This window comes from Protobothrops mucrosquamatus, unplaced genomic scaffold, assembly GCF_001527695.2.
Source record: "Protobothrops mucrosquamatus isolate PMUCROS unplaced genomic scaffold, P.Mucros_1.0 scaffold21, whole genome shotgun sequence".
Lineage (NCBI taxonomy): Eukaryota > Metazoa > Chordata > Lepidosauria > Squamata > Viperidae > Protobothrops > Protobothrops mucrosquamatus.
In genome coordinates this window covers 1171314-1198374 of record NW_015386406.1, presented here as the reverse complement: position 1 = coordinate 1198374, position 27061 = coordinate 1171314, and the positions used below count along the sequence as shown (strand labels likewise).

Here is a 27061-nt window from a genome sequence, read left to right as displayed (position 1 = left end):
GGATACCAGTAAAATTGTTTAAAACTGATCATCTTCTTGTATACATAATTAAATATTTACATCCTTGGATTTTAAATTTCTGGAAAATTTTAAGTTTCATTTTTCTCCCATCGTGTCAATGTTTAGAGAAAAGCAACAGAGTATATCTGAGGCTAAAATATGTTTATTTTAATCATTAAAGAAAGACTGTTTTGACATCCCAATATTTTAGATATTAATTTTTACACATGTATCTGCCCCCAGAGTATAGGACAGTTTTGGAGCAGTTAGTAGCATCAAAACCAGAAGATGGCAATCTTAGGGAGTTGCTAAGGGATATAGTTGTTCTGCTGTGCTTGAATATTCAATAAGCATTTGCCACTACTTCACCCTAGAAATTATGGAAAATCATGCTAGTGATTACCTGGATTGATTTCTCCGAAGATTCACCACTGATTTTCTTATTATCTATCAATAAGATCATTTACCTACATTTAAATATTGGACAAGGAGTCCACAGATATCCAGCAAAAGGCATTATCCATCCATTCACACATACATACATGTTCTTCCAATCATGTTTGATTTTTCTGATACTTAAACTTACAAAACAGTAATAAGATTAAAAATTAAAACACAAGAATTAAACAATTTAGTTTTCCCAAGTCCCAAGAAACAATCATAACTATATCAGTGGTGGCGAACCTATGGCACGCGTGCCAGAGGCGGCACTCAGAGCCCTCCCTGTGGGCACGCGTGCCATGCCCCGAAGATGGCAACCATCCCTCTTCAACCAGCCACCCGCTAACTCGCCAAGGTCCCACATGGCCGGATGCATCCCAGCACCCATGCGCTCACTGGCCTCTGTGCGCAGGGGCCAATGGTGTCAGGCAGCAGCCGCCCCGGCCTCACCTTGCTCTGTAACAATGGCACCCCCGCCCTGCTTCACCTTGCCTTGCTTCACCCAGCAGGACGAGCCTCCTGCCCACTGCCCCACCTGCCAGAGACCCCCTGGATCTCCCCCAACCCTGCCCGGCCCCCACAGGCATCCCTCCCCACGAACAACATCAAGGTGATCACACCCACCTTGTCCACACCCACCCAACCTGCCAGGACCACCATAGCCACGTCCACCCAGTGAGCCACGCCCACCTGGCACCCGGCAATAAATAAGTGGGTTTTGGGTTGCATTTTGGGCACTTGGTCTCTAAAAGGTTCGCCATCACTGACCTATATATACAATCACTCCCCCAGGAGGGACAGAAACAATCCTTCAGATCCAAAGTTTGATCCACTGGAAAAAAATCAGATCTTAATGGAAAATTACAAATGTATGTAATTACAAATCCAGGTAGTCCTTGACTTACAACTTCATTTAGTGACTGTTCAAAGTTACAACAGCCATAAATGACTTATGACCACTTTCACACTTACGACCATTGCAGCATCCCTATCAAAATTCAGATCCTTGGCAACTGGTTCACATTATTGACAGTTGCAATATCCTATGTTCATGTGATCACCTTTTTTGACCTTTTGAGAAGCAAAGTCAATGGGGAAGCCAGATTCATTCAACAACTTTGTTATTAATTTAACAACTGTGGTGATTCACTTAAAAACTGTGACAAGAAAGGTCATAAAATGGGGTAAAATTCATTTAACAAATGTCTCACTTAACAACAGAAATTTTGAGCTTAATTGTGGTCGTAAGTCAAGGACTACCTGTGCAATTGAAGCCACTCTTAGATTGGAGGGAGTGCTGTTCCAAAGAGGAGTGGGAGGCCAGTTGAGAACATCCAAACCTGAGATCTCTGAAGATGACACTGGCTACAGCTAGCAGCCCAGAGAGAACTTTATTTTGCAGATTTAAAAGGATAGGCAGAGTGGACTGGAAAAACCACAAAGGACTTTAAAGGTGACAATCACTTCCCTGAATTGTACATGATAAATCACCTGGTACCCATAACTACTTAAGCAGTGCATTTTGTACTGGTTGCAGTTTTTGTCATTTTAAGATTAGTGCAGTAATCCAAATACCAGATACATAAAACAATTATTTTCTTACCTCAGCTTGGGAATTCAATGGCAATACTGATGTTTCATTTTCTGTATTTCTTGTAGGACCATTACATGGTGAACTAGGACCTGATCCTGGACAACTGCTACCAACTGATGATTCTAGAATGTTGGTAAAAGAAATAAATCTAAGTAGGATTGGTAATCAGAAAGTTTCAACTACAACAGAAAATAAGTTGCCCACACAATGTATTCTTTTATTCATGTTATAATTTGTCTTTACCTCATAATGTTTCCACTGCATAAAAACCCACAATTTATTACTTGAGCAATATTTTTCTCCTTTCAAGATGGGCAAGTTTCTCAGTGGTAGGCAAAATACTAAAAAAAAAGTTTCTAATGAGTAAAGGAAAAGGAAGTACCTTTGGCTGCATTCTCTGTTGCCTCTGTAAGAGACCAGCATGATAGAGATACTGGACTCCCAAAGGTCAAGATAACATGTCATCAATTCATGAGGCCTGCTGCCATTCCTAGGCTGTTTGGATAAACCCCTGGAGGACTCAGTTGTGAACTGGCCTTTATATGAGCAACTAATAAAAAACAATACCTCATTTGCAGTTCAGTCAGTGAATTCTAAGGGAAAAACTGGAATCTTCAAAACCTTAATATAGTATCTTAATGATTTTATCATACTTTGTTTTACTATAAAAAAGTTCTGCTGTTTTAAGATTACATGGTAAGGTAAAACAATATACCACTGTTGAAAAATAGATTAAAGAGCCTATTAAAACTTTTAATGTAGACAAAGAAAATATATTTTATGAGCTGATCAAAAGAATCTATCTATCTATCTATCTATCTATCTATCTATCTATCTATCTATCTATCTATCTATCTATCTATCTATCTATCTATCTATCTATCCACACACACACACACCACACACACACACCACACACACACACACATCAATGTAGAATGGTATGATTATATATACTATTCATCATGCAAACATAAAATGCCGTTTTTTAAATAAAAAGTAAATAAACAGATGGCTCATAAGTACTGTCTTCAAAAATAATCTTGATGCTAATAACCAAAAGACACACAATATCATTTGGTTTCTTTAAATTAGTTATTTACTAAGGCTGTGACTGAAATTATTGAGAATTGCTTTAGATCTAGTGCAAGCACAAACATGGTACCTCTCTGCTATTCATTAAAAGAATCTGATCTTTTTCACAAATTATAAAATAAAGATGCTATTTTTAAAAATAAACCATTAATTAAAGTGACTTTAGTATCACAATCTTTGCATGGAATCTAACATAGCTGAAGGTACCATGGTTCATCTTTACATAAGATATAAAACATTTCTTGTGAATAACTTTTCTAAATCATTTTTCAAAAGTGTACAATTCCTAGGATTTACTCTAATTTTAAAGGTATCTTCCAAATAATGATCCTTATTAAAAGAAACCAGTAGCAGAAATAATATAATATAATAAGAACTAGTAGGACCATGAAATAGAGAAAGTCAAAGAAAACGAAGAAGCTAAATTGCTTCAGAACTTTAGAATTCAAATAGTCAGGCACCTGCCACATAACACTCAGACTTAACAACTGTCAATAAGAAAGACAAAAAAAGTCTGGATAGTGAATATGGCAATAGCTGGACAAAGCAGAATAGAAGAGAAAGAACTGGAGAAGATAACAAAATACAAAGATCTGCAAATAGAAATAGAATGACTGTGGCAAAAGAAAGGTAGTACCAATACCTTTGAGTGAAATCCCAAGACAACTGGAGCACCACATGAATACCACTGGATTGACAAAATCATCATCAGTCAATTGCAAAAGGCAGCTTTATTTGGAAAAACTTATATTCTGAGATAATATCTTTAACGTCAACATCTGCCTATCCTAAGTCCTTGGGAAGAACTTAACAGGTGAATAAAAATGCCAAATCCAGTCTGGATATTTGGCTGACTATGTAATAAACTATAATAATAATTAGAAATGATATTTCTAGTTCATTACCTGTCATCTCAAATAATCTTTTCTTGAATGAGCAGACCACTGTTCCATCCTTCCTTCTGAGTAAAGGGCTTCTTCTTCTTTCTGTTACTTTTTGTTTTAACTTGGAGCGAACTTTCAAATTGGGTTCGGAGGCTGAGAATAAGATCACAAAATCTATCATTACGGATTACAAACCTGCAAGCTTCCTTTTGGATCTGTTGCCTTTCCAGGTTTGCATAGTTTGTCTACAACCTCCAACTTAACAACATGGCCATTGAACAAGCTTATGTAACTTATTAAATAATAGTAGGTTCACATATAAATGTCTGAACCACTATTTGAAACAATGATTTATGTTATCTTTTTACATATATGGCTTAATGCAATGAATGATAATTCACTTAGTTTGTATTTACTCATCTTATTTCTGGTTTGTTATTGTTTTCTGCTGAAGCCTCAATAAATCTACAAATACCAATTTTAAAAGAATAAACCACCAGCAAAATGCAAACAAGTCATGATTAGCTTGTTCTTCTGCAAAAACGTTGGCTTCTTGGACTCCTAATCATCTTTTTAAATCATAAATAGTAGAGTTTGATTTATGAATTCTACACATTTATATAAAACAAATGTGGTTAACGTGGTATTTTTAATATTATTACTTGCAATTCCCTTCATCTCTCACATTTGCCATTTAGATAGGGCTGAGGGAAAATGGAATTTAAAATCTGGAAACTCAAACGCTGATACAAAATATTGTTCAAAACTATTTATTTATTTTACTTTACTCATTTCTCAAATGCCCTGTGAAATGCACTGATGTTGTTTTACTATTATAGTTAAGTGAAAAAGTATATTTAAAGAATAGATCTTGTTCATGGCAATTATCACAACTGAACAACAAAAAACAGGATAAACCTAATATATGTATGTTTTTTTTTAAAAAAAGTAAATATATATATTTATTTTTCTATTTCAGTGATACTCCATTCCTACAGACTCTGAGCTATATACTGTATAATCATCAGCAAAATAATTTAACATTATAATCATATACATAAACTTAAACATTATAATCATAACTTAACCTACCCATTCTAACAATGTCCTCCACCAAGGACAGATTCTGTCTTATCATCCCCTATTGTTCTGTCAAAGAGCCATATTCTAACAGCCTTGTAGAAAAAGTTGATTTGGTTTTGCAGGGTCAAGCTGATTCAGAAAAGGAGACCACCACTGAGAAAGTTTGATTAAAGGTCCCTGTGGGTAGAATTCCTTCAGAGATGGGACCTACAACATGTCTTCTCTCCCTGTTTACTGGATTGGCAGATTTAGTGATGACAGTCTGAGAAGATACTTTTGAGGACATTGAGGTCCCAAACAATGGAGAGCTTGAAAAATAATAACCAAACTCTGAATTCACTCCAAAATTAATTGGCAAACAATGCAGCTCTAGGAGTAGATTGGGTAAATCTAGAGCCACGTATAACTATACAGGTGGCTACAATCTGTAAAAGTGTAAACCTCCTTCAATGGACTTCAAGGAAGTTGCAAACCTCCAATGTTAAAGGAAGAAAAACAAGAGTGGCACTCATATGTGGAACGTCATTCCCAGATTAGGTTAGCTCTGACCCTGCTGGCCTTTCACAAGGTGCTAAGAACCTGGGATTTGTGCCTAGGCCTGGTGCTCCAAAAGCGGTAAGTCCATTTCCTGACATGATAGTTGATAGTTATTTTTATGAAGTTCAGCTTTCATGTGTTTTCAGTTTGTATTATGTGTTTTATTTGTTTTTATCTATTTTTATCTATTTTATGATTATGTGCAATGCATCCTAATTCAGGAAAAGACAAAAGTGCTGCATAAGCTATAATTATGTGAAGGCTGTCCTTCCACCTACTATTCAAGAAGAAGTTTGAGTCCAGGAGAAACTCAAGATTGTGAATCAGCTCCATAGAGTAGACAACTCTAACATGTAGAAAACCAGGATGACCTTGAAGGGAATAAGAATATTGGGCGAGACCTGGCTTAAAAACAGTAACTGTGAAAGGGACTTTGAGTCCTAGTGGACGATCGCTTGATTATGAGCCAGCAGTGTGCAGCAGCAACCAAAAAAACTAATACAATCCTGGGTTGTATAAGCAGAGGCATAGAATCCAAGTATTAGTACCGCTTTATAAAACTCTAGTAAGACCACACCTGGAATACTGCAGTCAGCTTTGGTCACCATATCACAAAAAAGATGTTGAGAGTTGGAAAAAAATCAGAGAAGAGTAACAAAGATGATCAAAGGTCTGGAGACTACAATATACGAAGAATGGTTATGGGACTTGGGTTTGGCTGGTCTAAAAAAAAGAAGAAATAGGGGAGACATGATAGCAGTGTTCCAGTATCTGAGAGGCTGCCACAAGGCAGAGGGGGCCAGGTTGTTCACCAAAACACCAGAGGGAAGGGCAAGAAACAATGATTGGAAACTGATCAAAGAGAGAAGCAACCTGGAATTAAGGAGAAACTTTCTGACAGTAAGGACAATCAACCAGTGGAACAGCTTACCTCCAGAAATCGTGGGTGCTCCATTACTGGAGATTTTTAAGAAGAGACTAGACATTCACCTATCTGAGACGGTATAGGTTCTCCTGCTTGAGCAGGGGGCTGGACTAGAAGACCGCCAAGGTCCCTTCCAGCTCTATTCTATTCTATTCTATTCTATTCTATTCTATTCTATTCTATTCTATTCTATTCTATTCTATTCTATTCTATTCTATTCTATTCAAGCTAAAAGATTCCTTAAGTTCTGACAAACAAAAAGTATTCAATGTAATATAAGAGGTGGAGGGGAAACACAATCAGAGTTGCAAAATTCAGTTACTATATTATCTCAATAAAGTATAGTTCTAGGCTTATAAGAATTTGATATCCTGATGTGCTTTATCCCAAAGGGCTGACATCAATCTTGCAAGACTTATTGTGCTGTACCTCCTCTCCCTTTTACCTTATTTATTCCATTATTCAATTTCTATAGCCACCCATCTCAGTCTAATGACTCTAGGTGACTTACAATTCTAAAATCATAAAACAATTAAAAATAATAAATTATTATAAAAATAAATACATGTAACAGCTGAGTTATAAGCAATTAATAGGAAAGCCAAGAAGTGGAGCCCCTAACACATTCTAGGCCTACATACATATACAATTTTTTAAAGTCTTATGAAAGGCTAAAGAGCTGGGACCATTATAATCTCCAGTGGAAGAATATTCCACAAAGTAGGATCTATGGCAGAGAAAGACCATCTTTTAGTTCCCACCAGTTAACTCTCTGGCTGATCTGCTGCATGTCCAATCTTCTGGATTGAATTGGGTGGATAAAGATGGTTCCTCAGGTAACATAATTTCAAACCATGTAGGGTTTTAAAGATGATAACCAGCACCTTGAATTGCACCCAGAAACACAGCCTTTGCAGCTCACTTAGTAATGGTGTTACATTTGCTATATATCCAGTATTATTTACTACCCACGCATTCTGCACCATTTATATCTAAATGAATCAGGAGGATCCTACCTGAATCTCTTCCAAACACTACCTTTCCTCAAGATGATCTCCTTGATTCTCCACATAACTTACTGTACAGATGGAACATATTCAGATTGATAAGTCCTTTGGATTCACAACTATTCCAGCCTATTAGTGTTCAGTGTAGGTGTGGACCTTGATATCTTCAGCATACTGATGTTACCTCAATCTGTATCAATTAACCGCCTAATCCAGCAGCTTCATGTAAATGTTGAATAGCAGGGCAACCTTAATAATAGAAAATCTGAGCATGTGACCTCTTCCCAGACACTTCTTGTTTCTCCAGATACATACTGTTTGCTGTTGGCTATTCAGGAAGAATAACTACTGTAAAACAATGTCCCACATTTCCAACCCTGAAAGAGGTCCATATACCATGGCCAAAAGTTCAACAAAACCAGGACAGTCACACTTCTCCATTTCAGCTTTGCCAGAGATAATCTAGCAGAGCAACCATAGCCATAGAATCTCAACTAATATGGCAATAGATAATCCATCATCTCCAGAAATCTCTGTAGTTGCAAGACCACCACCTTTCCTAAAAAATATAGTTTGACTCCAGAAGATAAAAATCTAAAATATGTGGGTTTCTTAAGGAAAATTGGGACTGTCTTGGAAGATGACTTGGAAAATTCCAAGTCATCTTCAGTACAGAATACAGTAACCAACTGTTAATGGGTTAGAGCCATTTAGTTGGTTTACCTCACTCTTGTTGGCACTGTGTTGGGTACTTTTTCCAGGTCAAATTCGAATGTTATTTTTCACATATAAAACAGCACACTGAGTTCACATTTCCTCCAGTACCATCTGGTCTGAATAGAATTTTCCCATTTAGTGTGGCCTACTCAGGAGTTGCTCTACATTCCCATCTTCAGGAAACTAGAAATATGGAAGAGAAGAAGCAAGCATTTTCCAACCCTGTTCTAGTCCTGTGGAAAGTCTGGCATCTAATGTTTGGAGAGACCTCATTCTCCTACCTTTTAGAAAGGCAACAAAGACTAAATTCTTTCATCATTCCTGGGGAGGCAATGAGGCGGCAGTTGAATTTGCTTATTATCTGTGGTTTAAGATCTTTTGATAGTAATAAATATTTTTGTTTCAATTGCAATAATGAAAAATAATACAATAAGTAAATTGTTTTGAGTCTAATCACCTGGCAAGATAAGCAAACAAATAAATATAATGACCATGACATTGTGATGCATTTGCTTGTACTCATTATATACTTAATGTATTTTTTACATGGGACTGCTTTTCTGTCCAGACAAAAAACTCCAGTTGGTATGAAAGTCAGCAGTTAGATTTGTCTTAAGAACAAGGTAAAGAAGCTATATTATATTCCTGCTTAAAGTAGTGTGTTGATAACCAATTGATTTCTAGGCAAAAAACAAAATCCTGGTCATTATTACTCTGCAGAGATCCAGGTTATTTCACCGAATGCCTCTTGCTGCATGAATTTCAATACTTAACAGCATTTAAATATCCATGAACTTGTTTCATAATAATTCAGCACTGAGCTTTCTAGACTTTAAAATTCAATCCCTGGGTATTTTAGAGTTTCAATGTATCAGCTTACATTTTAACCTTTGCTTTTATCATTTATTTTAATCATTAATATTACCTGTTATTTAATTGACATTTTAGCAGTTTATTAATTTAATTTCAAGAGATAATCCTGCTCTTACAAAATTGCTCTGAACTGCCATGACCTCATCAACACATCAAATTGTGATCTGCCATGTAGGAACATTAAGCTTGAAAAAAAAAAAAGAGAATGCATGAGTATTATTTTGTTGATGGATATTTCCTTTCACTTTGAGGAGTATGTTTCTAAGGGTTATAAAAGGGTAAGTTAAGTGGGTGAAGCTTCCTTACCATGTCTGGGGAAAGCCAGAATTTGTCAGGAGCAACATAAAACAATCCAGCTAAAGTTCAATTCTTTATTTGCTTACACCATATAGACAGAATCTTGCCAGATTAAACCTATACTACCCTAACAGATATAGCCTGGGAATGACTCTTCTAAAGCTCTTTCTCTTAACATGATCCAGCTCCAGACTGTGCTGACTCTTGTCTTGTCCTCCTTTTTGAAATGTGTTCCTTCCTTCCTTGGAATCTATTGCATTAGTGTTGTCCATCAACATTTGTTATGATTGCAATTTTCTCTTCCAGAGCATCTCTACTTCCAATTTATGTATACAGAAAAGATTAGGATGAAACATCTACAAATGAATGAATAAATAAATTGTTGTCTGTATCTTATGAAAATAATATGTTATTTGCACAATTATTTTAGGAAATCAAGATTTAAATCCCTTTTCAGCCAGGAAGGTCCGTGTTAACATTAAGTAAATCATTATTCAAAGTAGCCTATCTTCTAGGATTGTTGTGGGGATAACATGGGAAGAACCATGTATGATAATTTGAACTGCTTGGAACAAATGAATATCTATAAATATTAAGACAAAAGTAACAATGTTAATCTGTTTTTGTCTCCCTACAGAATTTAATTAAGATAAAACTACTTTATGATTTGGATTTTGTAATCTGAATTATTAAATAAGTTTGACTTAATTAGCTTCATGCATAGAATAAACTTCCATCTGGTAGAGTAATTTTACAGACTTAATTGTGTACCACCATAAGTCAATAGGACACTGAGGAAAACTATTGAAAAGCTATTTCCTTTCCTTTGGAAGAGAATTATGTACAATTTCAGCATGATTTGCATTGCTAACACTGAAAGCCAACTGGGAGGAATCACTCTCATTTATATTACTTTCCCATGAGAAAATCAAGAAAGACTATAAAACTAGTGCCATTATTCAAAAGGAGCTCCAACGTACTTACTTGGCTTCAGCCAAGTCAAGTCACTTGTCAGAATGAATCCTTAATAATAATTGTGAGTTTGAGCACATATTTAATATAAACCTTTCCATAGCTTGGAAAAGATCCTTTATCAATAACCAACACGGTCTGTTTTAGAAGTCTTGATATATAGCCATGACGAAGAGGGAGAGCTTTGTACTCTCATCTAAGATGAGAGTTTGTACTATATAGACCAGAAATGCTATTCCATGTACAATTTCTTACAGTAGCAAATAGGATCTGCTTTATTCTTATGGGGCTCTATAGGATTTCCTCCTTATCCATTTTTGTTACTATAGATCTATCCTATTACTTTATCAGACTGTCAGACTCTGTGGCTTCCTAAAAAGGGAAGAAAATGTTTAAATATGCCAGCAACTTCACAACTGTGTGGAGCCAAATATTTTCAGGTGTTTTTTTTATAAGGTGAGTGATATGATAAATAAAGGAGGGGTCTGCTTGATATGAAACAACAACTAAATATAGTACAAGCATCCAACTAAGGCAGTTGCAATTGTAGAAGGACTTTGCCTTCATTCCTGCAGAAAGACTCTATAGCAGTGGTGGCGAACCTATGTCATGGGTGCCAGAGGCGGCACTCAGAGCCCTCTCTGTCGGCACGTGCGCCATCACCCCAGTCCTACGCCTTCAAATGGGTTTTATAAAACCTTTTCGCTTTAGGCCTCTGCCGCCATGTGCAAAAAAAAAAAAAAAGGTTCAATCAGTCAATTTCAACTTCTCATGGGGAAAAAGAGGTCTTGCAAAGTTGGAATTGATTGATTGAACTTTTTAGTCCCACCCAGTCTGCCATTACCACTGCAGCCACGCCCACCCAATGGGCCACAGCCACCTGGCACCCGACGATGCATAAGTGGGTTTTGGGTTGCAGTTTGGGCACTAGGTCTCTAAAAGGTTCGCCATCACTGCTCTATAGAAATCTATACATTTGATTTTCAACTCTGAAATACTTCACAAGGTACTTGAACAAAAAAAAACCTTTTAATATCACTATATCACTTTCAATATACCTATCATTTTAACATCAATTTCAGATTGCAGTTTGTCCTTCATCATGTTGTCTATCTGAATCACTCCAGATATGCATAGACAACTCATAAAACTGTCTGACAGCATGGCTAGAGAGTACCAAATTGGAGACAGTTGTCCTAATTTATTTGTATTACTGACTTATAAAATAAAAAAAAATCTTATAAAAAGTTATAATCAATAAACACTGGTCTACAAATTTTGGGAAATTATTTACCTCCGAGATAAAATGTGTTAATTCTTACATATTTTGATTAGATGAATTAGAAAACAGGTGATAAAGGTGCTGGTTGGCTAAAGTTTTCAAGATATTTTACAATAAAAATTTATACACAGGCGAGTATATTTGCCTACAAAGGAGGGAGGTGTCTAATTATCATAATGCCTTGTAACTTCTTGACAAAGTATGGTAGAACAGTAAAAATGGTACCACATGGAAGTGTATAAATTTATCTTCACTTTAAAGATTATTACCTAACTGTAATTTATTATTCTTTTATTGCAAGGTTCATTTTTTCTTGGTCAGATTTACGCATCATACAGTTACATTTGGTGGCTTGTGAAAGTGTTATTGCCTAACATTTCCAAGGAACAGTTGTGTGATATTTTCCGTCAGAAGCCAAGATGCCACAAAACTGTGTAAACAATGCAGATAACTTCTGCTATATTTGTGATGAGGTTGCATTTGCACCTCAAAAGTTCAGCAGGCAGTGGTAAAAAAGGCATACCACCTATATTTGGATGCAAAATAGTGGATCAGGACTAGAGTTTGGCCCCTCATTATTTGTTGCATTAAATGTGTAACTTATCTGCGTCATTGGCTAAACAACAAGAAAAAGTCCATGCCTTTTGCAATTCCAATGGTGTGCAGGGAACCCACCAATCATAGTAGTGCTTGTTCTTTTCACATGGTTCTGTCAATTGCAAAAGGGATCTCAAGAAAGAAATAGTGGACCATGGAATATCCAAACATTCAATCCCCACAGCATCCTGGACCCCTTGGTGAGGACTTGCCAATTCTAGATCCACCAGAATCCTACTCTCTAGACTTAGATGATCATAAAGATAATGAACAGAATGCACCTGATCAGGGGCTGTCGATGTCAGGGAAACCAAACTTTAGCCCCCTGTATGCTCCTCCTGAACCACATCTAATTTCACAAAGTGAACTAAATGGTCTGGTCAGGGATTTGGAATTGCCTAAGACAGTGGTGGCGAACCTATGGCACGCGTGCCAGAGGCGGCACTCAGAGCCCTCTCTGTGGGCATGCGTGCCATGCCCCAGAGATGGCAACCGTCCCTCTTCAACCAGACCCCCGCTAACTTGCCGAGATCCCATGTGGCCAGATGCATCCCAGCACGGCTGGTTTTCCTCCCCCCTGTCTGTCCCTCCTGGCTCGCATGCTCTCCTTTTCCCAGGCATGACCCACTGCATCGCCTCCTCAGCTGTCGGCCGGCCATCCAGCTCAGAGGTGGCTTCTCTGAACTGCTGGCAGTGGGCTGCGGAGCCCCAGAGTGCGCCAGTCAAGGGGCCGACAGGCTGTGGCTGCTGACGGACACTGTCGGCCCCCATGCGCTCTCTGGCCTCTGTGTGTGGGGGCCGATGGTGTCAGGCAGCAGCCGCCCTGGCCCCTGCCTCGCCTTGCCCTGCAACAATAGCACCTCCACCCTGTCTCGCCTGGTCTCACCCCACAGGACGAGCCTCCTGCCTACCGCCCCACTTGCCAGAGACCCCCTGGATCTCTCTCAACCCTACCCAGCCCCCACAGGCATCCCTTCCCATGAGCAACATCGAGATGACCACACCCACCTTGGCAACACCCACCCAGTCTGCCATGACCACCATAGCCACACCCACCCAATGGGCCACGCCCACCTGGCACCCAGCGATAAATAAGTGGGTTTTGGGTTACAGTTTGGGCACTCGGTTTCTAAAAGGTTCGCCATCAATGGCCTAAGAGTAAGGCAGAGCTACTGGGCTCCAGATTACAAGAGTGGAACCTTGTAATCTGATGTTAGAGCTTGTCAGTTTTTCATGCAAAAAGCATGAAAATGTTACATGAAAAACCAATAAATGAATGGAAAGTTATGTTATTGGTATTAATAAAAAGATAAATTTATAATGATTGGTGTGGCACCATTCTCATTTCTGTATCACATTTTGCAGAAACGTTACGGAGCATAATCACACATCCCCCTCATAATTTTGAATTATTTTGATGCAATTTTGACCTGAAGCTATATCTTAGAAACTGGAGCCAATTAATATTCAGAACTTAATTTTCTTTTTATTAGTGACCTAATTCTGGTAAAATTAAGCTACTTTCATTTCTGAGACTTTCTCCTTGTAGACTAGTGTAATCAGTAATCAATTTATAAAAGTTCAATAAGTGAACTTTTATAAATGATAAAGCAGCAGAACTCACATACTATTTTACAGCTGAAAGCTGGCTTTGATGCAATATTGAAATTTTGAAAAAAGAATTTTTGAAAAATCTGATGTCATATTGGGGATAATTTGAATTTCATCAACTTGTTTTGTCCAGTGATTCATCCTTCTCCTCAACATCACGGGTGTCAAACCTGATCGCGTCATGTGACGTATCATGATGTATCATAATGTTTCTTTGCCTGTGTGGAGCTGGGATGGGCATGGCCTGCACATAATGCATCCGGCTCACAGGCCGCCAGTTTGACAGCCCTGCTCTACATATATATTCTGTAATCTCACTACTGTCTGCCCTCATTACCTTCAAATATGGAGTTACCTGGTACCTATTGATTTTTCTTGTATTCATAGAATCTATTTGTTACAACTAAGCTTCGGTTTATTTAGAAATAGTCTGGAGATTACTTATTTCCCCAAGATGATTCCCTATCTTTCAATTCAGCTATATAATAGAACTTTTTTTTCTATCTGTACAAACACTTCAAATGCAGGCAACATTTGCAAACTATCAATTTTGCCTCCTTGGTTTCAATTGGCAATTGTACAAAACAAGGAAGAGAATCAATAACCAAACTTTTTAAATACAGTAATAGACATTTTAACTCATATATTCTGTTTTGAATTCGTAAACATGTAATTTGAGATACATAGTTAGAGGTAAGAACAGAGATTCCTTGTTTTCTCAGACAAAACAAAGCCTAATGCTGATGAAGCAACTTCTTCAAAATTAGATGAAAAGCCTATACTGATTGGTTAAATCCAAAACAAGTGACACTCACCATTCATAACTCAAAGAAAAGGATAAAGAGGAAAAAATTCACTCTTGTGACAAAGGTCAAACATTTGCCAAAAAAGAACCTGCTTCTCTCTTTCGCCCTTACTCTGTGAATGTTTCATGGAACAGCTTTGTCAGGAATGGTCCCATGAGGATGCAGTAGGCTCCAGAATGTCCCCTTTGCCTAAGGGATGCCCTGTAGCCACCCTGATCAGTTTAGGGTCATTTCACTTGTGTCATCCCAGTTCCGGTTGTTTTTCCTCTAAAACTGTCAAGTACTTATTAGAAGCTGAATGTGAATATGTTGCTGAGGGCTGAAATTAGTCCCTCTCCAATTAGGTATTAGTGCGTATTATTTAAACAAAATCTATGTAGAATGGCAACCAAATGATAAAACTGTGATGGAAAAAACATTATTTTCTTTAAAAAGTAGTTACTATGCTAACATTCTGCACACAACTGCATTGATTACAGATTTAAAAAAAAGAAATAAAATGAGTTCATTCTTCTTTTCTCTCACCCCTGGGTTTTTAAAAAGAATCTATAGTTGTGTAGTCTCTCTGCAGCTAACGTGTGGTGTGCCCAAATATTTGGAATAATGTATAGAAAACATCTGTTTTTAATTATGCTGTAGCTCATATATAGACAATGAGAATTGAATTAAAGAATATTTTGAAACCCCCATGGAGCTGTAAGAGTATTAACAGCTGCAATACAGAACAATACTGTTAAAATATTTGAAAATGTTTAACTTTACCAATCAACACTGTTATACCTCTTAAATATTGATAATGCCTTTCAAAGGAGCTTTTTAAAATGGGAAAGCAAATCACACACACACACATACGCACGCACGCACACACACATATCTAACATTTTAAAGGATCACTATATTGAAATAAGGGAAAAGATAATAAAAGTAGCTTTTAGGAAATCCTTTTAGTTTTTAATATTTTTGTATATATACAATATTGTTAAAAACAGAGTTTGAAATAGAATTTCAAAACAGCTATTTAATTTGGATATTAGACTTATTAACTGAACAGTTCATAAATCTACTCGAAAAAATATTCTTTAGAAAATTGAAATATCCATGGACATGACATTTCTTTCAGAAATAATTTTTAAATCCTTTGGACCTTGCACTTATGAAAGAATGGCACTTCTCTGCTTTTCATTAAAGCAGCCACTTCCTTTTTCAGACTTACACATCAGCTTGAAAAAAGACCCCCATACTTTAGGAATTGCTTTAATGAGCTGACTTCTGAAAACCAAAACATACTTTTTTCAAGTTTATGCTGAAACATTGCTTTAATTAATAGCAGAGAGGTGCTGTTCAAAGCATTTTTTTCATTATTTTGAAGCATATAGGGGCCTCATGCTTTCTACGGTTCAATCTATGCTTGAAACTATTAATTTAAAATTTAGTAGGGTTTTTTTTAACATAACACATTGAATTATTTAGACCCATCCAGCTACTCTATTGCAAAGCCTCTTTAAAGTCTTAAACACCAAGATGTTTCAACTGTAATACGTTTTTCAATCAATCATTGGCTATAGTATTTGCAAAAGAATAATGCAGAGTGAGAGGTAGTAATGGACAAGAATTCTAGACCTCTTAGGTATGAAAGCCAATTGGATAACTTTATGCCATTCATACTTTCTCAGTCCATCTGACCTCATAGGATTACTGTTGTGGGAAAAATAGGAGGCTTCTTTGTTGCCTTGACCTCACTAAAATATCTATTTTAAATGTTGGATAAAATATCATCACCATTCTCCTCCTCCTCCATCACCACTATCCTCCTCCTCCTCATCATCATCATCATAACCTCGTCCACCCATGTAATCATAATCAGCAACTGTTATGAAAATGGAAAACAAGATTCCCATATATCATATATAATTATGTTTTAGCTAAACCCAAATCAAATATTACATATTAATATATTATGATTAGATGAAAATTCATTTGGTTATAGAATTAAATTGGCATTTAAAATCATTTTAATATGCTCACCAGTTTTGCGGAGTGGAAAGTCATCTTTGACATCTTTTGCCCCTGGCAATGTGTATTTATATGAAGGAGATGTCCCACAAAGGGGAGGAGAAGCTTGATCCAATGAGGTATGATGGGCAGCCCTATAGAAAAGTAGTTATTATTGATTAGTATTGCTTATGAATCTACAAATTAGATTAGATTTTGCTGCATCATATCCTCAAAATGTCCAGAGACCTGCATCTTTCAATAATTCAGGAGATATAGGTCTGGAGATACATCTTCTGGAAAAAGGGAGTTCCTCCTACTTGATTTTAATTTTATTGTTTTGACTTTTTAAAATCAAAGCTTGCATGAAAAGGGCAGATATCTAAAACCCTTTTAAATTTTAGCAGCAGGAGTAATACCCTCTAGAGGGAGTGGCAGCCTTTTGCTTTGGTCCTTGCCCCACAAGGGGGGTCCTTGCCCCCCTTCCTTCTGTGAACAGACAATTTATGATAATACTTGCTAAACTATTAGCCCCTGTACATTGACTACAATCATCATCATCATCACTAATATCATCATGAAAGTTTTCCTTAAAAACATACAAAATAATTTCCATTTAGACAAAAAATGCCACTGTATTGATAGAACATAATTATTCCATCTTAATTCAAGAGAATTAAAGGAAACTAATGGGACTGGTAGTTGACTTTTATATCAAAAGTACTGTATTCATAGGACACATCTGAATTTAATTAAAAAAAGAGAGGCTGGTTTATGTGGCATAGAAGGGAAAAGTAAGGAAGATGCAGTACCTCCTCCCTCTTTTATACTGAATAGTATATGGTAAAATTCACTTTATTCCTGATGAAGAATAGTCTTTTTATTAGATACCAATAAGATACAAAAGGATAAACATACGTGTGCCAGAGCTTGGGGCGCCGGCTAGTGGAATGATTCTTTCCATTAGAGAGCGAATCTTTTGCTACTGATTTACTCAGCAGGAACTCTTGAAGTTTTTGCTTCACTTCAGGACTGGCGACTGCTCCTAAAACATATAGCATTTGTTTATAATTCCATTCATATGTGCCCAAGCATTCCATTGCAGCTTTCTAGTTTTGATTGTAATCCAAATAAGTATCTAAAAAAACTAATTATGAGTAATTAATATGAGCAATTACTATGGCAGAACAAAAGAAATAAAATAATGGCAAGAGGAACAAAGTAGATTAAAATTGTATAGCGTATCTTTTAGCTTCACTGAAACCAAGTAATACAATAAAGGAAAATAAAACCAGTGTGATGTAATACTTAATGGAAATGGACTAAGACTAAGGAATCCCAAATTTAAATCTGGTTTCAACCATGGTACCTCAAGGGCTGATTTTAGATCAGACAGTCTTAGTCATCACTTACACAGCTGTTGTTGGGGAAAAAACTGAGAGAAAAGAACTGTGTATTCCATCCTGAACCCCCCTGAAGAAGACATTATATAAATCTAACAAATAAGCAACATCAGATATGGGTTCACTCTTGGTTTTGTGATCTGAACAGTGATGAATGCAGATGTTTTCTAGCATTAAAGGAAGCATTCCCAACAGGAATTATTTTATGCAGCTATTGCCTTTTTCTTTTTAACCATAACTGATCTCTTGATTATTTAAATCAGAGGAGGCAACCTATTGCCAGATGACAATATTTGGCCTCATCACAACCTATTTCCATCTGTGAGGCAAACTGCAGCTATTTCCACATTCAATTCCCACCATGTAAAATATATGCAAAGTTTTAGTCTCCTCCCTTAAATGGCATCACTGGAAGCACCCTGAGAAGCTAAAAATATTTTTAAAAACATGATATCTCCACCATAACTATTTCCTACCCTTGCTTTAAACTCTAGAGCAAGATGATTGACTACTCTAGAATGAAACTCCAGACTATTTTCTTATATAGTTTTCCTGTAATGCCTATAGAAGTATGATTTTAAACAATTTTAGTTTGCAACTGATGAACTGTGCAATGTTCATAACTAATATTTTTGTGGAAATGCTATATATAATGTACTGATTATGGACCAAATTCCTAATAGAGACCAAAGAATGGTTTCATGTATCATTACTTTCAAAGTCTAATTCTTTATATTAAAGAGCAATAAGCATGCATTAAGCTGACTAATACTGCTACAGTCACAACAAATGAAAGTATGAAGTATATGTTATTATAAGCTTAGTATAAACAAAAAGAGGGCATACTCTGTAAGATGTGTTTTATTATTGTAAGTGAAGTAGCAGAAGAAGAATCTTCTTTCAAAATCCAACACAATATTATGCTACTGCTAAATTTATACAATTGCCCTCTAAAAGGAAAGCATATAGAAAGAATGCAATAAAATTATCAATTTTTCTCAATATTGGCACACAATACATTATCAAGGAGAAATTCCAGAGGGAAACTGAAGGCATTTGATGTTATAATTTGTTTCCTTCTATAAGTAGCATTGTGAAATACTGAAATATTTGGCCTTTACTTCCATTCCCTTTGTGAGCAGACTTATATGCATCTATCTCCCCCTAGTGAGTATCATATTCCAATAATGTCTTTCTTTTAGATTTTATTTGCCTTAAAACCACAGAAACATTATTAAAAAAACATTATTAAAAGCCAAAAGATCCAAATTATGGAACTGAAACAATAGAAGGAATATTTCATGTCCTCTCTAATCTGTGCAGAGTATACTTCCGTATTTATGTGCACATACAATAAAATAGAACTTAAATAGGATTATTATATATTTTTAGAGAATTATATACGCAATCTGTATAGAATATTATTGTCAGGCCATATTTTTATAAAGAGGGATAATGAAGATTGGTGGGAGAGGTGTACAAAACTTAAATGTCCTCTTTTAGCCTGATTGAACAGATCTTACTTTCTCGGCTTCTTTCTCGGCTTTTGATTGGTGGACGTTGCTCCCTGCGATGTCTCTCTAATTCCTGTTCTTGCCTCTGCTGTTCAAGTTTCTGTTCTTTTTCAAGAAGTTCCTGTTGATGCTTAATGGCTAAGAGTTCCTTTTGTAACTTGTAAAAAAGACAAAGTCATGAGAAAGTGCAATTTGTATGGTAGCATTGGTCATAATAAGGACTTCACAACTGTGTGAATATAAAAAAGTAGCTCTTAGAATTCGCAAGGTAGAATAGCTACAGCTACAATTCTGGAAGCTGATCCATACATTTGGAGAAATCTGTGCTATAATATTTAAAATGTTAGAAAATACAATTCTATTCTACTCCATTTTGACATTGATTTGTAAATATTTTCATTAAAAGATCACATGAAATAAGTGCAAGGTTTTTGAACACACTATTCTATTTTCTGCTTTCCTTTTTGCAATAAATGTATATAATTTATTTTTATAGATTAATCTATTTCTGAATTATAAAGGTCATGAAATGCAAAAACCAAATAATTATCATGTTCTAATTAATTGGAAAGCATGAACTTTACAAATGTGAATGAAACTATTTATAATAAATTAAATAAATGTTCTGTTCTAGATAAAAATAATTCCTCTGAAAGTAAAGAAACTAGATTATCAATAATTAAGTTTACTCCATCTGAACTAAAACAATATGGATTACTACTAGATGGCAGCAAAGAATTACTCTGTTCTTGAATTTGTTTGGTACCATCTAGTGGTCATCTAGAAATCATAATTTCCTAATGATAGCTAATTCGTTCCATTTATTTCAAGAAAAATTATGGCTAGATATTCTTGTTTATGCTCAATTGTTTAACAAATTTTAGAATGCTATTTTTATATAAAGGATATCAGTCTTAACTAAAAATAAATTCAGACAGTTGACAGCCAACATTTTCTTTTTTATTAAGGTTCTGATTGAATCTCTTAAAAATTGAATCACTCTTAAAATATTTATTGTATAGTGCTTTCCTAGTAGGTTAGTTTTCAAACAACTGGACCTTTAACATTTGCTGTTTTTTTTCTCGTTTGCTATATTGCCAATTGAATTTGTTCATTACATTCTAAACAAAGGAAATTTTTCATATCTAAAATTAACCCTGATACGTTATGAGAGGCAAATGTGCTCTCAAATTTGCTGACTTTACTTAGTCTTCCAATAGCTTGTTTCTCTGTAATTGCAAATAGCTACTCTTACATGCATATCTGCATCAAGTGAGAGTCAGATAGACATGGCAGAACGAGGGACTAATATAAACTTTCATCACATACTGTACCATGTTGATATACAAGAGAAATAACTCAATCACTGCTATTCAATGTCTACAGTAACCAACCCCTCCCCCTCCAGATTCACTTTGAAAGGTAAGAAAATCTGCTACCTTTATGTGCTCTTGAATCTGTGCTTGGTGCTGTCGTGTCAGGTTCTCATGCTGTTTCTGAAATTCTGCTATCAAAAGCTGTTTCTGAATCTGCTGCTGATGTTGAATCAGGATTAATTCCTGTTGTAATTGCTTTTCCTGCATCAAGGGATCCATCATGGGTGCCATCATCCTGATATCGGTTCGCAAATCTAATGGTCTGACTTGTTCTAATCCAAGAGGAATTTCTGATTTCACATCCACTAATGCAAAAGAAAAAAAAAGTTGGGAAGTAGATTTAAATTTTATGCATATATGAAATGAAGATTTTGCTTCCTCTCTACTAAACAGTTGTTGTCCTTCTGTGGCCTCTTGATAAGACTGTAAGACTGGAGAATACCATCAATAGAGCCTTTTAACTTTCCAAAGTAAATTTTGATACTATTATTATCACAGATTTTAGTAAAACCCCAAAGCTTTTCTGCTTTTGTTAAACTAATTTAAAATTAATGTGCTATGGATAGAAAAAAAAAAACTTCTGATGATTTTAAGTGGTTCTTATAACTCATGTCATTTGATGCTTGCTATCATAAATTAAATACTTTTCATAATATCAGGCAATCCAGATTTCAGTGTCAAGTATATTAAGGGGGAGAGAATAACTTATATGTGAGCCACATTTTGTTCTACAGTCTGAATCTTCTGATTAAAAAAATTATAGGTTTTGTTTTCCTTTTAAATTTAGGGTAGCTTATTAAAGAAAATACAGTATTAAATATGAAAGTTTTCACCTTCACTCCATGGAAGTGGTTTCATTTATTTTATATGATATTCTGCTTGTGCATTATATTTTTGTTTGCAATATCCTTTATGAAAGATTAAGTTAAATATCCACTGATAATTGATTAAATAGTAAATATAAGAAAAAAAGAGTATTGGGCAATTTAGGAATAATTCTTATGTTTTTGTGTACTGTTTTGTGTACTAATTTTTTAAATACTATGGGTAACTATGAAACTACAAGAGGCAAAGCTATTTTATATATGGTACAGAACATGCTTTATAAATACAGTACTGTGCTTGTAAAGTCTCTTAAGCTGTGGGCATTCACAAAGCATGCTCAACAAATCCCCAATGAGTGTTCTTCTTATTAGAGATGGCCATGATCTCTGGATATAGGTATTAGCAGTATCCTCTTATAATTGTATATCTTTGGGATTACCAATTATTGCTTAGTAGGATGGCCATATATTGGTTACTATGCTGCACTTTATAGCAAAATATAACAACAATACCATATAAAATACGCAGCTATTGTTACATTGTAGCTTTAGTGACACCTCTAGCTTTTTATGATAATCGTTTGATATCTATGTACATATCTGTATACAATACTTTTATTCAAATATATGAATTAAAGTTCTATGTAAAGATTTTAATGGTGGATGGAGAGGAACAGCCTGATGAGACTACCCATGGTGCAAAACAGATTAGTTTACATTTTATCCAGAAGAGGGCACTATATACAAATATATCAAAGAGGTCTTCAAACAAAAATGTACTACAGATTTGCCTCATTTCCTGATATGTGTATCAGAAAACATGTATTTGGACCAACATGCAGTTTGGGTTTTAAGACAACATTCCTGTATTTGTTCACTTTTCAGCTCTCCCTTAGTTCAAAGAAATAAGAATGGATCACAAAATGGAATTACATAGCTATATCTTCTGATTTTTTAAAAAAACATATGTGCAGCAACAATGTGAGCTTATTATTATTATTTGCATATCTTTAATGCATGATATATTAATGGATGATATATTGACAATATATATAGATATGAGTCATGGAAGATGGTAAACATCTCACTACTTCCTAGCAATAGATATAAAATATAGTGGCTTGTATTGCCATTAGTATTATTTCTTTTCTGAAAGTGCAATTGTAAAGCTCAATGCAGTTTATTTTCCCAGGTAACCATACTTGCTTCAATCATAATATACAATCTTTGGCTTTTGTTTTACAATTTATCACAGAATTGCAAATCCTTAAGTTACAAGAATTACCCTCAATTATAAATAATTGTTCCAGATCAAAAGAAAAGCAGGTAGCATAATTCCAATTCTGCTATTCAATTTCTATTGCAGCAAGCTACATTCTCCAGCCTAAATATAGCAGCATTTATACAAGAAATCAATAGTGCTTGGAGTGAAGAGAGCAAAAGGCATGAATATTTCATCCAAGTCACACAGAAACAGCAATCAGTAAAATGACAGCTCAGTGAAAGATGACTTTGCCAACTTTCTAGATAATTTTTTGTTCTTTGGACAATAGTTTATTCCCTTTAAGTCATAGCCTTATCATAGACACTCTTCTATTTTTAGCATTAATTGCAATGTAGGTGGCAGAGGCTTGTTATGTTTATAGCAGAGCAATGGATTTTCTAATATATTTCCTGTCACATAATACACCTCACCAGAAACAATAAAAGTTACTAGAACTGAGCAAAAATTGTGATCCCTTGAGATTATCTACAGTGACAGAGTGCAAAATGTTCCTCATATAAAAAAGCAGAAAAATATAATCACATCCCTAGGAGAGTAAATACAATGAAAATATGTAAAAAGGAAAGTACATGCAACACAGAAGGAAAGTACATGCAACAAGGAAAACTCAGCTACAAAAATACCCTCACACACAAAACACATATATACAATGGCCACATGCTACATACTCCTAAGATGAAAAATGCTAAACTATCAAATGTCTTGATGATTGTCCAACTATTTTGGCGATGATCCAGTGCAAGATATTGGATAGTACCACTTTTAATAGTAATAAGTAGTAATCATTGCAGCGATATAAGCATATTCGCATCAAAGCCTTCTTCTCTAGCTTATTTTACAACCCTCTTGGGATGCAGTAATTTATTTTTCTCATACTAAGACCTATTTTATTTAAAACCATGGTTTAAAGAAGACACTTTAAGATATTCTAGATACTCACATGCTAAGCCAATCTCAAACAAACCAAATGTAACTAAATATGCTGCACAAAGCTATGCAAATGCTTCTAAATATTTTTTTTTGCAATGAATGAAAACATGTACATGTATTTTCTGAATTATTAATCTACCATTTTATTTTGAAGTCCCACATGAAATTAAAATTTAATTTTAAAGTCTCACATAGGTCCATAGGATAGAGAAGCATGTATGCAAATATGCTCTATTTTTCACAGAAATACTGATAATATTTCTGGCAACAATGATATAATTAGGTAACAATTCATAAACTGGCCATCAGCCAACTGAGTGATTTTTCAGGACAATGTTTTCCTATCCATTGGGACAGCGTCAAAGATTCTGATACACCCATGAAAAGTTTCATGGGTATGGGTTACCTGTCACTAAAGTTATAGCAACATGGTGTTGGGAGAGAGCATTTAGAATATTGCCTCAAAGCCCTTAGCCTGTATCCAAATCCAGACAACAAATACCTGCCCAGACTTTGCTTCACGTCTCTTGGTAATTGATTCCATTATCAAACTATTCTAATATTTACATGGAACTGCCTTTCTCATTTCAGAGCTAAAGAAAAAAGCACAGTTTCTAAATTGTTGGAGTTAATTATATGACTTTATTTTTGTGTTGCTCAGACCTCAGTTCAGATATTATATCTGATTCTTTCAGGTTAAGAAAGTTTCAAACAACCTGGACTAAGTTCAGGACCATGAGGCTTATAAAAGTAGAAACTAAGTATTATGATCAAAAATTGAAGCAACTGAAAATATTTAACTCCTGGGGGGGGGGGGAACGACGATCATTTGGCCAGTCATTTTGTGAATAAAAATAATTGTATTTGTTCTGAGTTGGAAGCTAGATGGGCAGGAACTGTGGAGATGACAGATGGCAAATGAGTCTGCCTGATTCCCTGACTGATGTGATTCACAGTATGCCTGTTTTGTTGCATGTAATGGGAAGGATAGACGTAATTGAGAAGGGAAGGAGAGGTCCCTCAAATAATCTATGCTAAGGAAGGGCCTTACAAATCATTAACAGAACCTTAATTTAACCCAGGAAGCATATGGATACCAATGCAGCTTACAGAGCAGAGAAGGAATCTTCACTGGTGAAGGAACATACATAACTGTCCTTTGCTGAATTCTGGACCTATAGCTCCCACATAGGTTTCTCCACAGTGCTTTTATCCTTATGTTGTAGTAAAGCTTTGTGGAATTGGGGGTGGCAGTTCATTATTTAGTTCTTTATTATTGTATTTCCTTTAAATATTTATATATGTAGCAGAAACAAAAAATAAAATAAACATAATCAATTATATGAGACTTTGATTGGAAAAGCTTTTATTTCCCAAGAGCCCAAAAGGCAAGCACAGATAACTATATACTTCTAAGTAAACTAACTCTTAACAACCCTAGACTAAATCATAATTTCAAATACTTGTAAAGTTAACTTCTCATTATTAATTGGCAGAGGACTGAATGTATTGTGAAACAAAATTATAAAGTTATGACAAAACCACAATGTCAACAATACCCTAAATATATCTTAGTTTCTTTGTTAATTTTTTTAACAGAGTTTAATCCAGCAACAGAATAACTTTCTACAAACTAATAAAGTTATCCTCATATTTTTTAAAATGTTCTTTTCCTTAAGAAGAATCAGAATACCTTTCATAAAACAAGCTGCCGATGAGTGTAAAATAAAAATAGGCAGAAATAAATGTGGATTTAACTTTCAAATTTACTTGAGTACCTTAAAAACTAAATTGCCATTCTTCTGCAAGCTAGTTGGTATTCAAAAACAAGTCTGTAAAAATGCCTCCTGCTGATGTGGATTTTTACAGCCACATCAGTGTCATATCCTGAGTTGTTTGGCTATTCCAATGAAAAACCACATATAATGGTAATGTGTGTGTAAATGTGTCCTCATTTTCAAGTTCTAAAATTATTTGCCAGCAATTAGTTCAGAATATTCAGTAAGTATTTCTGTCAATAGCTTAGTTAATATACTTCACGGAGTAGGATCATCCTTGAATGATGGCAATGTGACTGCTTGCCTTTTCTCCTTCATGAACATAATGATGCATTTGATAAAATAGCTCCAAATGGAAGTTTGTAGTTTACAGAATACAGTGTCAGTACAGGATGATTATCATAGGCACTTGAAATTTCTATTTCCCATTCTAATTAACAGATGATAGAGTACATGTTCAACATCAACTTCTCTCACATGCAAGTAATAATACAGTATGTGTTCATGTGGATTTATAGGCGGCTGTTACGTATAAGCTGGGTTGACAAGATCAGAAATGAGGAGGTGATAAGCCGCCTGGGAAAGCCAAGGGAAATCATCAAAACAATTAAAAAACGAAAATTAGAATATTTCAGACATATGATGCGACACCCAGAAAAATACGACATACTCCATTTAATCCTCCAGGGAAAGATTGAAGGCAAACGAGGTCCAGGCAGAAGAAGAACATTGTGGCTTCAAAATCTAAGGGATTGGTTTGGACAAAACTCAGCAGCACTTTTTCGTGCAGCTGCTGATAAAAACAGGATCGCCAATATGATCGCCAACGTCTGATAACGGATATGGCACAAGAAGAAGAAGAATGTGTTCATGTAACTGTGAGACAGATCTTGGAATCCTAGTGGACAATCACTTAAATATGAACCAGCAGTGTGCTGCAGCTGCCAAAAAAAAAAAAGCCAAGGCAGTCTTGGAATGCATTAACAGAGGTATGAAATCAAGCTCACGCAAAGTCTTAATACCTTTTTATAATGCCTTGGTAAGACCACACTTGGAATATTGCATTCAGTTTGGTCGCCACAATATAAAAAAGCTATTGAGGCTCTATAAAGAGTTCAGAACAGAGCAACAAAGATTATTAGGGAAGTGGAAGCTAAACATATGAAGAACAGTTGCAGGAACTGGGTATGTTTAGTTTAATGAAAAGAAGGACTAGGGATCATATAATAGCAGTGTTC

At 35.5% G+C, this 27061-nt stretch overlaps 1 protein-coding gene across 1 annotated transcript in view; it reads right to left on the bottom strand.

The window, feature by feature from the left end:
* HDAC9 (histone deacetylase 9) overlaps positions 1 to 21255 on the bottom strand; it is a 237649-nt gene extending 216394 nt beyond the window's left edge. Inside the window, exons 1-6 of the mRNA XM_015810790.1 lie at positions 21070 to 21255; positions 19640 to 19787; positions 17632 to 17758; positions 16747 to 16868; positions 4036 to 4167; positions 2045 to 2157 (exon numbers count right to left, since the gene is read on the bottom strand). Coding sequence (XP_015666276.1) covers positions 2045 to 2157; positions 4036 to 4167; positions 16747 to 16868; positions 17632 to 17758; positions 19640 to 19787; positions 21070 to 21240 — 813 coding nt within the window. The 5' untranslated portion in view covers positions 21241 to 21255. The remainder of the gene's footprint in view (positions 1 to 2044; positions 2158 to 4035; positions 4168 to 16746; positions 16869 to 17631; positions 17759 to 19639; positions 19788 to 21069) is intronic.
* Positions 21256 to 27061: the final 5806 nt, after the last annotated feature.